The 13324-nt window shown below is 41.2% G+C and overlaps 1 protein-coding gene across 2 annotated transcripts in view; it reads left to right on the top strand.

The window, feature by feature from the left end:
* Positions 1–9477, top strand: part of CCT6B (chaperonin containing TCP1 subunit 6B) — a 30673-nt gene extending 21196 nt beyond the window's left edge. For both annotated transcript variants that reach the window (XM_066263339.1, XM_066263338.1), the window contains 4 exons: positions 4432–4565; positions 6719–6821; positions 8691–8763; positions 9334–9477. In XM_066263339.1, the coding sequence (XP_066119436.1) occupies positions 4432–4565; positions 6719–6821; positions 8691–8763; positions 9334–9406 (383 nt within the window). In that variant the 3' untranslated portion in view covers positions 9407–9477. The remainder of the gene's footprint in view (positions 1–4431; positions 4566–6718; positions 6822–8690; positions 8764–9333) is intronic.
* The last annotated feature ends 3847 nt before the right edge of the window (positions 9478–13324 follow it).

Here is a 13324-nt window from a genome sequence, read left to right as displayed (position 1 = left end):
TATTGGTCTCTATATATTTTTTCTTATAATGGCTTTATCTTTTTGTTGTTAGAATAATGTTATCTACAAAATGAGTTAAAAAGTATTCTCTCCTCAGTTTTTTGAGTGTTGAATTCTTATGTAGAATTGGCATTATTTCTTCCTTAATTAAATATTTGGCAGAATTCATCTGTAAAGTCATCTGGGACTGGGGTTTTCTATATGGTAAGATTTTAAACCATAAATTCAATCTTTTTAATAGATACAGGGCTATTCAGGTCATCAATTCTTTTTTATTCTTTTCCAAGTGAGGGAAGGGGAGATAGAGTGACAGACTCTCATATGTTCCCAGATCGGGATCCACCTGGCAACTCCTGTCTGGGGCTGATGCTCTGCCCGTCAGGGACCATGCTCACAACCAAGTTATTTTTAGCATCTGAGGCAGAGGCTCCACAGAGCCATCCTCAGTGCCTGAGACTGATGCGCTCGAACCAATTGAGCTATGGCTACAGGAGGAAAAGAGAGGAGAGAGAGAAGGTATAAAGAATAAATGCACAAATAAATGTACCCAGGTTAAGAAACAGAGGGGTAGAGAAGCAGATGGTCGCTTCCCCTGTGTGACCTGACTGGGAATTGAACCCAGGACATCCACACTCTGGGTTGACACACTACCACTGAGCCAACCAGCCAGAGCCAGGTTATCAATTTTATTTTGAGTGGGCTTTAATAGTTTGTGTCCTTCTAGAAATTTGTTCACTTCATATAAGTTAGGATCATTAAGCTACTGATTTGAGCTATATCTGATTTGCTGACTGTAAGGTATTTTTCCCCGCTGAGAAGGAAATAAGAGGGCTCGAAGCCACAAAGTGTGGAATAGTAAACGGCTTTATTGAGTACAAAGCGCGCATCCCGCCCAGCAAGGTTCCCCGAGGAAAGAAAGATGGAGGCCAGATGGAGGCCAGGGAAGTTGCAAAGATTAAACTGCATGGGAGATATTTAAAGGGTCCCTCTAGGGAAGTCGAGCTAACATGACGTGGTGAAATCCCACTGGCTGGTAGACGGTCGCATTTTTGCAAACGGTTCCTGTGAAGCGTCCTTTGGCATGCTTGGTTGTGGCCGGTCCTAGCCAAAGTTCACGGGTCTGAGTTTCCCAAGTGACCATCCCCCATTATCCACCGACCTTACACTGACATTTTTGGTAACTAGAGTTTTATTGAAACACAGCTATCCCCATTTATTTATGTTTGTCAGCAGCTATTTTTTTGTGCTGTGATGGTAGAGTTGAATAGTTACAAAAGAGATGGCATGGCTCATAGAGCCTAAAATATTATCCAGCCTTTTTCAGAAAGTTTGCCAATCCCTGATCTAAGTTTTCAAATTTCATATTATAAAGTTGCCCATAATATTCTCTTATTATTCCTTTAATATCTGTAGAATCTGTGGTAATATTACCTTTTTCATTTCTGACATTGGTCATTTTTAGTTTTTTGATTTCCACTCTGATCTTTACTGTTTTCTTTCTTCTTACACTAGGTTTAATTTGCCCTTCTTTTTCTAGTTTCGTAAGGTGGAAGCTGAGGTCATTGCTTTGAGGCCCTTTTTATTTACCACTGTTAGTACCAAGTTCTCTTTAGGTACTGCTTTAGTAGCATCTCACACATTTTCAAATGTTGCTCTCACAGGAGAATGGGGTCAGGGAAATTTTCAAAGTTTTCTTATTTTTTAACCTAGGTATATTTATTTGTGCATTTCTTCTTTATACCTTACACATATAAATATTTTGTGTGTATTCACTATTTAACAAGGAACTTTAAAAAAGTGTCAGTGGAAGGTGAGGATGTAATCATCTGTGGTTAGACAACTCTTTTGAGCAGTTATGTTGTACAGTGAAGCAGAGAAGGGGGTAGTAACTAAAAAACGATGTGGGATAAAAGAAGAGATTCTTTTTGTGTTTTAAAGATGGATGATTCCAAAGCAAGTTTTAAAAAAAGAAGAGTTATGAACTTTATAAAACCATATAAACAGATATAAATGTCATATCCTGATATGAAAATAATGTGTTTAACCAGAGCTTTTGCCTTAGAATAATGAGAACAGCTAGTTTTTTTTTCCCTTCAGGGAGCAGTTTTTTTTAATAAATAAATTTTTATTAATTTTAATGGGGTGACATCAATAAATCAGGGTACATATATTCAAAGAAAACATGTCCAGGTTATCTTGTCATTCAATTCTGTTGCATACCCATCACCCAAGGTCAGATTGTCCTCCATCACCTTCTATCTAGTTTTCTTTGTGCCCCTCCCCCTCCCCCTCTCTCCTTCCCTCCCCCTGCCCCCCATAACCACCACACTCTTGTCCATGTCTCTTAGTCTCGTTTTTATGTCCCACCAATGTATGGAATCCTGCAGTTCTTGTTTTTTTTTCTGATTTACTTATTTCACTCTGTATAATGTTATCAAGATCCCACCATTTTGTTGTAAGTGATCCAATGTCATCATTTCTTATGGCTGAATAGTATACCATGGTGTATATGTGCCACATCTTCTTTATCCAGTCTTCTATTTTTTTTTACAGTGATTAAAGCCTTTAAGGCCCTGGCCGGTTGGCTCGGTGGTGGAGCGTCGGCCTGGCGTGCGGAAGTCCCGGGTTCAATTCCCAGCCAGGGCACACAGGGGAGGCGCCCATCTGCTTCTCCACCCCTCCCCCTCTCCTTCCTCTCTGTCTCTCTCTTCCCCTCCCGCAGCCGAGGCTCCGCTGGAGCAAGGATGGCCCGGGCGCTGGGGATGGCTCCTCGGCCTCTGCCCCAGGTGCTAGAGTGGCTCTGGTCGCAACAGAGCGATGCCCCGGAGGGGCAGAGCATCGCCCCCTGGTGGGCAGAGCGTCGCCCCCTGGTGGGCGTGCCGGTTGGATCCCGGTTGGGCGCATGTGGGAGTCTGTCTGTCTCTCCCCGTTTCTGGCTTCGGAAAGATGCAGAAAAAAAAAAAAAAGCCTTTAAGCAAACTCTTGGCCAATACAGCAAGAATCCATAAAAGAGTAGTGTCCTTAACATGTTCACCAAGTGCAAGTTGGCACCAACACCATGCCAAATCCCTGAAAAATGCAACCCAACCCCAGTTCAGTCTGTTAGGAGCTGTCACAAGGAGCAGGAGTCCAGGCAAAGTCCACATCCAGGAAAAGCCGCCTGGCACTGGAATTGTTGTCACAATTCTATACTTTGCAGCTCACGTCCAAGTCCCAGTGACTGCTGCTTCTAGCTGGTAGTGATTCAGGTAGACTGGAAAAGCCGTCTGCAGCATGTGTGGAGATGAAGCTTCTGTTCTCCTCTGCCTGGAGAGTTGAGACCAGGTTGCTTTTCCCTGGAGCTCTGTGGCTTGGTAAAGAGAACCTTGGGATACACTAAGCTGGGTGGCAAAGGTAGATTCATAATAGAAGTTGGCAAAAGGGGGAAAGAGAGCTCTAAATTAGGAGTAGGTCCCAGCCTGAAATATGAGTGGGGCATTAAGGTAGGAGGAATAAAGGAAATACTATATATTAAACAAAGCAGCAGAAAATAGGACTATCAACACCCACAACAGAGATCTTCGAGGGAAGAATAAAAAACCTGACTATTCAGGCAAAATATAGTTAAGTGGCCCTTGTGCAAATGAGATCAGTTTACCTGCTTCTTGGAAGAAATACCCTAGGCTCGTCCACAGTGTTGTAGATGGGGCTGACGGCCCTGGGCACCTTCAGCTTTCAGTGGCAAACCCCAGCTTTCTGGGCAAGGTTAGGTCATAGGTGGCTGGAGCAGGGCTGGAAGAGCCTGAACCCTCCCTTAGGGGAGTGAGGGTGAAGCCTACCTTCCAGTGTCCCTGTTTCCTCACAGCAGAGGCATGTAAGTCTGGCAGGCTTTAGCTCAATGACCTTCCTTTCCACTATTGAACCTATGAGACCCCTTTGGGGCGTTGGAGCCTTTAAGGATGTATCCTAAAAGCTGGTAGTTCTCAGGGAGCAGTTTGAGTTCTGCTCCAGTATAGAAAATAAATACTGTACTTCATTGAGTCCCAAGAAATCCCTACCGAAACTGGTCTTGTCCTAAAAAATTTTCAAATCAGATATTACATTTACTTACCTGCCAGTATAAGTTATAAGTACAGTAACTACATTTTAAATGTAGTGATAAAGGAGTAAGGTGGAAGTGGAAGAAATTTGTCAGAGGATAAACAATGAAATAAGCTCTTTGTAGGCAGTTGTCTGGACCGTGCTTAATTATTTAATGCTGCATTACTTCAGGATGCTTCACAAGACGTCTGAGTAATCACTGAGCTGTGCAACTTAGTTTACTTCTGTATTCATTTAAATATATTTTAGATGTAGACAAGATAATAGAACACACTTGAATAGTTAGTTGCTTTTTTCTCTGGTTTTTCTGGATGGCATGTCTTGTCAATCATTTTTCCCCCTCTCCAATAGGTTGTTTGGTTCCAGGAGCAGGTGCAGTTGAAGTGGCCATCGCTGAAGCTCTTAGTACATACAAGCACAGTATAAAGGGAAGAGCCCGTCTCGGAGTCCAAGCTTTTGCTGATGCCGTACTCATTATTCCTAAGGTACAACTATCCTAATGGCTAAAGAACAACTGGTTAGACAAAAGGTGTTTAATTATAAATTGTCATATTGTCCAATAATTAGCAGGGTAGGAGTCATATTTATTTGCACTTCCTCACACAGTTTTCTCTAAGATATTTTACTGTTAAAGCAAAGAAACTTTTAGAATAACAGCTCAGAATCCTTATAGGAGCTTAATAAAATAGCCACATTACCCCCTTGATCTATTCTTTGAATTCCAAAAGTTGAAGTAACTCCAAAAATTCCCTTCAAAATGCTCCTTGATTAACTAACCATAATGAAGAAGTTTAGAATTTAAGATTTAATTAGATTAAAAATTTTTTAAATGTTTTATTTTCTTTTTATTGAATTTATTGGGGTGACACTGGTTAACAAAAGTACACTATATAGATTAAGGTGCACAATTTCAGAACACATCATCTGTAAGGACTTAATTAGATTTTAGAGTAGACCTTTGTTTTGTTGGTGGTGTCCAAAGTGTCACTTTAAATTGTGCAAAGTGAGAACTTCAGTCTGTTTAGCACTCCAAATACTAGCTTGCAGTTCATTGTTGTTGTTGTTGTTTTATCATTTTTTTTAACAGATACAGAGAGAGAGTCAGCGAGACGGATAGATAGGGACAGACAGACAGGAATGGAAAAAGATGAGAAGCATTAATCATCAGTTTTTTGTTGCAGCACCTTAGTTGTTCATTGATTGCTTTCTCATATGTGCCTTGACCGTGGGCCTTCAGCAGACCAAGTAACCCCTTGCTCGAGCCAGCGACCTTGGGTCCAAGCTGCTGAGCTTTCACTCAAACCAGATGAACCCGCGCTCAAGCTGGTGACCTCAGGGTCTTGAACCTGGATCCTCGGTGTCCCAGTCTGATGCTCTATCCACTGCGCCACCGCCTGGTCAGGCTGCAGTCCATTGTTATTATAATTCCTAGAAAAGGAGCTAAACCAGATTTTTTCATATATCAGCAGAAGGACAGAGAACTACTATTCTTTTTTCTTTGCCTTATCTGGTTGTAAACCACTTAGATGCACAGAAAAACAGTTTTAGATATGCTATAACCATGAATTAAAACCTTAGTAATAATGCTAGCAAAGTCTCTTTGATAATTGCTTTTAAATTATTCATAATTTGTGGAATCATTGTGAATCAGAAATCTATTTCTTTTTTTCCCCACAGCAGCAAAATCAGCAAATAATGATTTTATAGTTCAGTGGTTTACAACCTTTTTATACTTGGGGACCAGTGAAAGTAGAATTATCTTGGGGATGGCTAAGGTAGAAGTCACCCTGAGCATACGTGAAATTTCTAGTGGACCAGTCCACAGACCTGTTGTTGAAAAAACACTGCTATTGTTGACACAGACTGGTAAACCTAGTGTACACTGGTCATATGTTCTCATCAGCTGTTGCTTTGGGACCACTGCAGGTCAACCTGGTTTGGAGTGCAGGTATTTCCGTTCCTATTGCCGCAGGTCATGACTCTTCTTCTTATGTTGATGCTACAAATATGCAAGTTTCCTTCTGCAAGTGCCCAGGAAAGATCGGAAGACGTGACTAGAGGCACTAGAGGAAATAAGGATACTACTATTCTATTTCCTTTCATGTTTTTTGCTTTTAAAATCTTTTGCAAGGAGGGAAATTAATTTAGTGGGGTGGGGATAGTGGAACACTAATGTCTTCTTCAGAATTTAGTGTGACGTACATAAGAAAGATGTTTGACTAAATATGAAAAATGCTAGATATACAAAATAATAATTTGATTTATATTAAGAATGAAAGTCTTTGAAAGATGATTTTTTAAAAAAAAATTATTTTTATTTATTTATTCATTTTAGAGAAGAGAGAGAAAGATAGAGAGATAGAGAGAGAGAGAAGGGGGGAGGAGCAGGAAGCATCAACATCCATATGTGCCTTGACGGGGCAAGCCCAGGGTTTTAAACCAGCGACCTCAGCCTTCCAGGTCGACGCTTGATCCACTGCGCCACCACAGGTCAGGCCAGGAGATGATTTCTATATTATGAATATGTTAACACACAACTAGAGAGTAGTGCCTTATTTTTTTATATTTGATATTCAGATATACAGTATATATGAAGGTATTCCATTATATATATTTATTATTATTTTTCTTTATAAAGGTTCTTGCTCAGAATTCTGGTTATGACCTGCAGGAAACACTAGTAAAAGTTCAGGCTGAGCATTTAGAATCAAAACAACCTGTTGGCATCAATTTGAATACAGGTAAGAAAGTGAAAAAAAAAAAGTTGCTTAATAAAAAAAGAGGTTATACTATAGTGACCCAGAATTTATAGTAAGGGGGTAGAAGTTTGGGTGATATAAATATTTAAATTTTGGGTTCCTTTTAGTTTACTTTTGAACTTATTAAAGTATTCACTTATGTAAGTAATAGTCATTGAGTGCTTCTTATTTGACTCTTGAGATTCACACAGAAGACAAAAATTCCTGCCTTGTGAGCTTATATTGTAGTGGGGAAGGGCAGACAGTAAAATATAACCTTAATAAATAAGTTATTTTGCCTAACCTATGGTGGCACAGTAGCTAGAGCATTGACCCACAATGTTGACGTTGCTGGCTTGAGCAAGGGCTCGTCTACATGATCCTGATGTTGTCAACTTGAGCCCAAGGTTGCCAGCCTGAGCAAGGAGTCATCTACATGATCCCGAGGTTGCTGGCTTGAGCAAGGGGTTGCTGCCCAGCTTGAGTTGTAGGTCGCTGGTCTGATCCCTGGTCAAGGAATGTTTGAGAAGCAACCATTGTACAACTAAGTGGAGCAATGAATTGATGCTTTCTTCTCTCTCTAAATAAATAATTATTTTTAGCATTTTTAAAAGTTATAAATTCTATGAAAAAATAAACAGTATAAGGATGATTGAGTGCTAGTATCAATTTAAAAAGGATGGTCAGGGTAGGCCTCATTGAGACTATGTCTATTGAAAAAAAGAAGTGAGGAAGTTAGCCATGTGGGGCACTGGGAACAGAGTATCCTAGGCAGACGGAATGTCCGGCCAGTGGAAAAGTCACTGTCTGCTACTTTTGAGGAGGAAGGAAGACAGTGAGGGAGGTAGTAGAAGGTATGATTATGTAGGGGCTTATGGGCCAGTTTTGGGACTTTAACTTTTACTGTAGTGGAATAGGGAGTAATTCTGAGCAGAGGTGTGACATGGTCTAATTATGTTTAGAGGATAACTCGCTACTCTGGCAGAGGCATTTACTGGAAGGCTGGAATTGCCATTGGAGAAGACAGTGGGCAGAGCAGGTTATAGTGTGTGTGTGGGATATGATCAGCACTGAACTTTGGCAAAGTTAAGTGTAAAGTATCTGTAGACTTTCAAGTAAAATAGACAGTTGGATATATGAGTCTGGAGCTCCAGAAAGAGGTCTGGGTGGAGATGAAAACTTGAGAGTCATCTCAAGTGTATATGAGTTAAGTCCAGGAGAAGAGGCGGATTAAGGTCGATTGAGGCCCTGGGTGCAGAGGAAAATATTGGGCCCCTTAAAAAAAAGAGAGAGGGAAAATCAAAATACATGTTAACCATATTTTTAAATAAAAAATATTACTATTAATGTTAAAATTGCATATATGAAACCAAACTTGGTGTCATTAGAAAAAAATGTCAAGTTAGGGTTTTAAGGGACCCTTCAGGAGTCGGGGCCCAGGGTGTGCGCCCGGTGCGCCTGCCGTTAAATCCGCCTCTGTCAGGAGAATAGTTGAGATCGCCTAGTGAGTGTGGAGAGAAGGGAAGAATCCAGGATGGAGTGCTTAGGTACTCCAGCAGTAAGAGCTCGGGGAGGAAGAGGAAGAACCGGCAAAGCAGACAGAAAGGGCCCCTAGTACAAAAGAAAGAACCAGGCAAGTGTGCTGTCCTGAAGGACGAGTGAAGGAAGAATAGTCAGGAAGGTGGGATCACGTACGTTAAATGATGCTGATAGATGAGACCTGGCACTTGCCTGTTGGGTTTGACACCATGGAGGTCACTGGTGACAGTGACAGTAGTAGTTTTGGTGATATATTAAATATTGTTAGGATATACAGCAAATATTAGCAATATATTATGATTGAAGTATTAAAATAGTTTGTTTACTTTGCAGGTGAGCCAATGGTAGCTGCAGATGCAGGAGTTTGGGATAATTATTGTGTGAAAAAACAACTTCTTTACTCTTGGTAAGTTTGTATAAAAAGAAAGATTTGGGAAATGTAATTGATGTTAAATTTTTCTATTATTTTTTGGCACCCTACAGTGGAAAAATGATTAAATGTATGAAAGTACCATGCCCTTTGAGTAGTGAGTTTTTTGTTAACCCTTTGAGTGAGGATGTACATGAACATTTGTACTACTCAAAGGGTTAAGACTGGCGTCTGTCATTTTACAGTCCTTTTAACATTTTAGTTCTAGCACTGTTAGAGGAAATGTTAACCTCACTGTTTATCTGAGGGGGAAGGGGAAGAAAGGACTTTGCTGAAGTAGTACTACATGCATAGTGGGAAAAATCAAATGATGTGCTAAAAGTGAGGTCAGTTTTGCTGGAAAATATAATCAGGCTTCTACTCGATCAGCAAAGGAATTGAGATGATAACACAAGGGTGAAGTTTGCATTTATAATAGTTTTGTCTTGTAAAATCTCACACCAACATCATTGAAAAACAAAGTACCTTTAGTAGCTGAAGATTGCTAATGGGAAAAGATAAGAGTGAATTGGGAGCTTTTACTTACCTTGTCATCTTTTTCTTCAGCACAGTGATTGCTCAAAACCTTCTTCTGATTGATGAAATCATGCGAGCTGGTATGTCTTCTCTCAAAGGGTGATTAAGTTCAAAATCAACTCTTCTAGAAGCTGAGATTAGCACATCTTTACATCCAATTACTATTGTATAGCCTAAGCCATTCTTAATTTTTACACAATAAATGCAATTTATATTTGTTGGTCTTAGCAGTCTCAAAAATATTTCATCAAGGTTTAAAGAACACAGACTGACCAGGTGGTGGTGCAGTGGATAAAGCGTTGGTCTGGTGTGAAGCCAGTATCCATGGCCACTATCATAGCCGCTTGGCCCATGCAGGTTCTCATTGGATTCGGACAGTCGGTAAAGAAACAACAGAGCCCAAAACTGGTGGGTCATCATCTTTAATCCTAGCTTGTACCCGGCGGGCAAGTAAAACACACACTGGGCTCCAAAACCCACTCATTCAGTGCTCACAAAGCTACTGACTTATCCGAGTTTCCTAGAATCAAAGGTTTCTAGCTCACCAGACTTCTTCACCTCTGTTCCCCATCTCCTTCTCTCTGCACAAACTCTGTATTAACTGGCTTCTCCTTCAACACTCCGCCATCTTGGCTGCTTCTCCTGGCCTCCTCTATGTGGCCTCTCTCTGCTCTCCTCTCTGCTCTCTCCTCTAATTCTAATCTCAGGAACCGAGAGAGCAAGCTCCCGGTCTGCCCCACTTTATAGTGCAGAAATCAAAACCTTTAATTCAATATACAAAATAGGGAAGTCTCTGATATAAAGTCCACCCCACATCAAAAAGGGTGGGAAAGGCTTAGTCCTAAAACCAAGCTCCAGGCTACAAGGATCCTGCCAGCCCACAGCCCACCCCCAACACACATTAATATCACCTGGGTGACGGACTTCCATGTGGGCAGCGCCATCTTTAACAAAGTGAGCATAATATATTTTATCTGCCCAACATCTGGGATGCAGAGGACCCAGGTTTGAAACCACGAGGTTGCCGGCTTGAGCACAGGCTCATCTGACTTGAGTGCTGGCTTGCCAGCTTGAGCATGGGTCGTTGGCTTGAGCGTGGGATCATAGATGTGACTCCAAAGTCACTGGCTTGAGCAAGGGGTCACTGGCTTGGCTGAAGCCCCCCCATCAAGGCACATACGAGAAAGCAATCAATGAACAACTAGGTACTGCCACAAAGAATTGATGCTTCTCATCTCTCTCCCTTCCTATCTTTCCGTTCCTATCTGTCCCTCTCTCTGTCTCTGTCTTTTGCTTAAAAAAAAAAAAAGGTTTAAAGAACACAAGAAATATTTCTTCAGTAAAGGAATAATAATGAAAATGTTTTCCCCCGAGAGTTCTAACTCCCCACTCTTTGTTGTGTTTGTGTGATACTACTGTTATAAAGTACCGCACCCCAGATTCTGAAAGGCACTGTACCTCACTTCATTGAGTTCATGTAGAAACACCCAGTCCAGATAAATTTGGAAGAGTTTTATTAGAGTAGGAGATTTATTAAATATGCAGGCCGCATATGGCTGACAGGGGCATCAGACCCAAATCATGCAGTCCCAAAAATAGTTTGGGGCTGCTTGTATACTCTTGATCACACATGGGCGGGGGAGAGCATGACATCATGGTAGGAACTGGCAACATTTGTTTAGAACAGGGGTCCCCAAACTTTTTACACAGGGGGCCAGTTCACTGTCCCTCAGACCGTTGGAGGGCCGGACTATAAAAAAAACTATGAACAAATCCCTATGCACACTGCACATATCTTATTTTAAAGTAAAAAAAACAAAACGGGAACAAATACAATATTTAAAATGAAGAACAAGTAAATTTAAATCAACAAACTGACCAGTATTTCAATGGGAACTATGGGCCTGCTTTTGGCTAATGAGATGGTCAATGTGCTACTCTCACTGACCACCAATGAAAGAGGTGCCCCTTCCGGAAGTGCGGCGGGGGGCGGGGCAGATAAATGGCCTCAGGGGGCCGCATGTGGCCCGCAGGCCGTAGTTTGGGGACCCCTGGTTTAGAGGATACACAGAAACATTGAGACTTTTAAGGTAACACAATCAAAGACATTTACAAATCTTTCAGGGTTCATCTTCCCTCACTAGCCTAGAGGTATTTTACCCTCAAGATTCCAGGAAGGGGGAGGAACTACAATCAGTGCAAGGTGGTATGTAAATTCTGCTTCCTATTGAAAGAGAAGAAGTTTCTAGGTTAAACTTTATTTTAGATTTAAAACAGAATGACCCATAGTTCTTCCAAGCCAGAAACTTCTACATTCTTCTCCCTCCCCTCCCTAAAGGAGGAACGGGACAGGAAAGTCTGTCTGATAGGAAAGCCTGACCTTTCCTCCCAGAATATCAATATCAGTTTTCAGCTTTTTGGTACCTTACACCACTACAATATAAGATACGTATTTGGTCTTCATCCAGTTCCTGACACAAGAGCTTCTAAAATCTTTGTAATTTTCTGAGCAGTAGTGTTATAGGTACAAGGTTTGTGTGCCCGATGCTTCAAAAGAAAGCCCATCATTATTCAATAGATAAGAGTTTTGGAGTAAGGAAATATTTATTGATCAAGAAGGCTTAGCTCAAAAATATAGGAGAACCAGTTCTCAAATCCATCTTAAGAGAGTGGATTCAGGCATCTTTTATTGTTAAGGGAAGGGAGAAGGGGTGAGGCAAGGGGGGTGGATGCACGCTGTAGACAAGTAGGCAGCTAAAGGGATCTCAGAAAGAGTGTGAAATTTCTTAGTCTCTTTGTTCTCTGTTGGTCCATTGAATCCCCCTGATCTGAGTCCATTATGGAGACTCCTGTGAACCTTTGAAATACAGTCATTACTTCGTGCTTCTTTGCCAACAAGGGGGCTGCTCAACTCTCAAGCAGAATTTCTCTAGTTAGTTAGCATATCTATAGCAGGATATTAGCCTGAGGCCATCAGAGAGAAGAAGCTTTTCACTCTGTTACAATTGGGGTGATAGGAGGTGATATTACAACATTTTTTGTTGTAATAGCTTTAGTTCTCAATTCCTGACATAAGAGCTTCTAAGACCCTGGAATCTCTGGAATTAATAACAGTGTCTTTTTGTATGATAATAAGGTGACTTTGCTGGACCCCTAGATAGCTTCAGGGAGGGGGCTGGTTGCCAGAGGAACCAAGGTGGATTAGAAGGTGAGAACTCTTCAGCCTTTCTCCAGGGAAGGGAGAGGGACTGGAGATTTAGTTATAATCAATCACGCCTACATGATGAAGCCTCCAAAAGAATTCCTAAATGGGAGTGTTCAGAGAGCTTCCAGGCTGCTGAGCAATCCCTGTGTCAGTGGGGCGTGCTCGGCCCTTCTGGACTTCCTTCTGTGGACCTCTTCATCTGTCTTTTCATCATCATTCTGTATAATATCCATTATAATAAACTGGTAAGTGTAAGTTAAGTGTTACCCTGAATTCTGTGATGTTATAACAAATTATCGAACCTGAGGGAAGGGGTCATGGGAACCTGATTGGTAGCCAAGTTGGATAGAGGTATGAGTAACATGGGGCCTTTCAACTGTTGTCTGAAGTGGATGCCAGTCTGTGGGTTGAGCCCTTCATCTGTGGGGTCTGCACTAACTCCAGGTAGTTAGCATCAGAATTGAATTGTGGGACAGCCAGCTGGTATTTGATGAGTTGGTATGGGGAAACCCCACACCTTTAATGTCAGAAGTGTGAGTAGGAGAGAGTCTTCCTTTAGTCTGCTATTGAAGGTTACATTAAGTAGAATGTTATGATTCTTAGATGTTTTGGACAATTTAATGAACAAAATAGGTTCATTAGGAGCACAGGTTTTAGAGCACCCAAGTCAATTTCTCATTTATCAGAGGGTATAAATGTAACAGGACAAAATGTCTTGTTCTCTCAGAATTCCTTCAGTACCTTCCTGCTGTCATTTTTTCTTTGTAAATATGACATCACTTTGTGAGTACATATTTGGGTTCCATGGGTACCTGA

This window comes from Saccopteryx bilineata, chromosome 2, assembly GCF_036850765.1.
Source record: "Saccopteryx bilineata isolate mSacBil1 chromosome 2, mSacBil1_pri_phased_curated, whole genome shotgun sequence".
Taxonomy (NCBI): Eukaryota; Metazoa; Chordata; class Mammalia; order Chiroptera; family Emballonuridae; genus Saccopteryx; species Saccopteryx bilineata.
The sequence above is the reverse complement of the archived record's forward strand: the minus strand, read 5'-3'. Positions and strand labels throughout refer to the sequence as shown.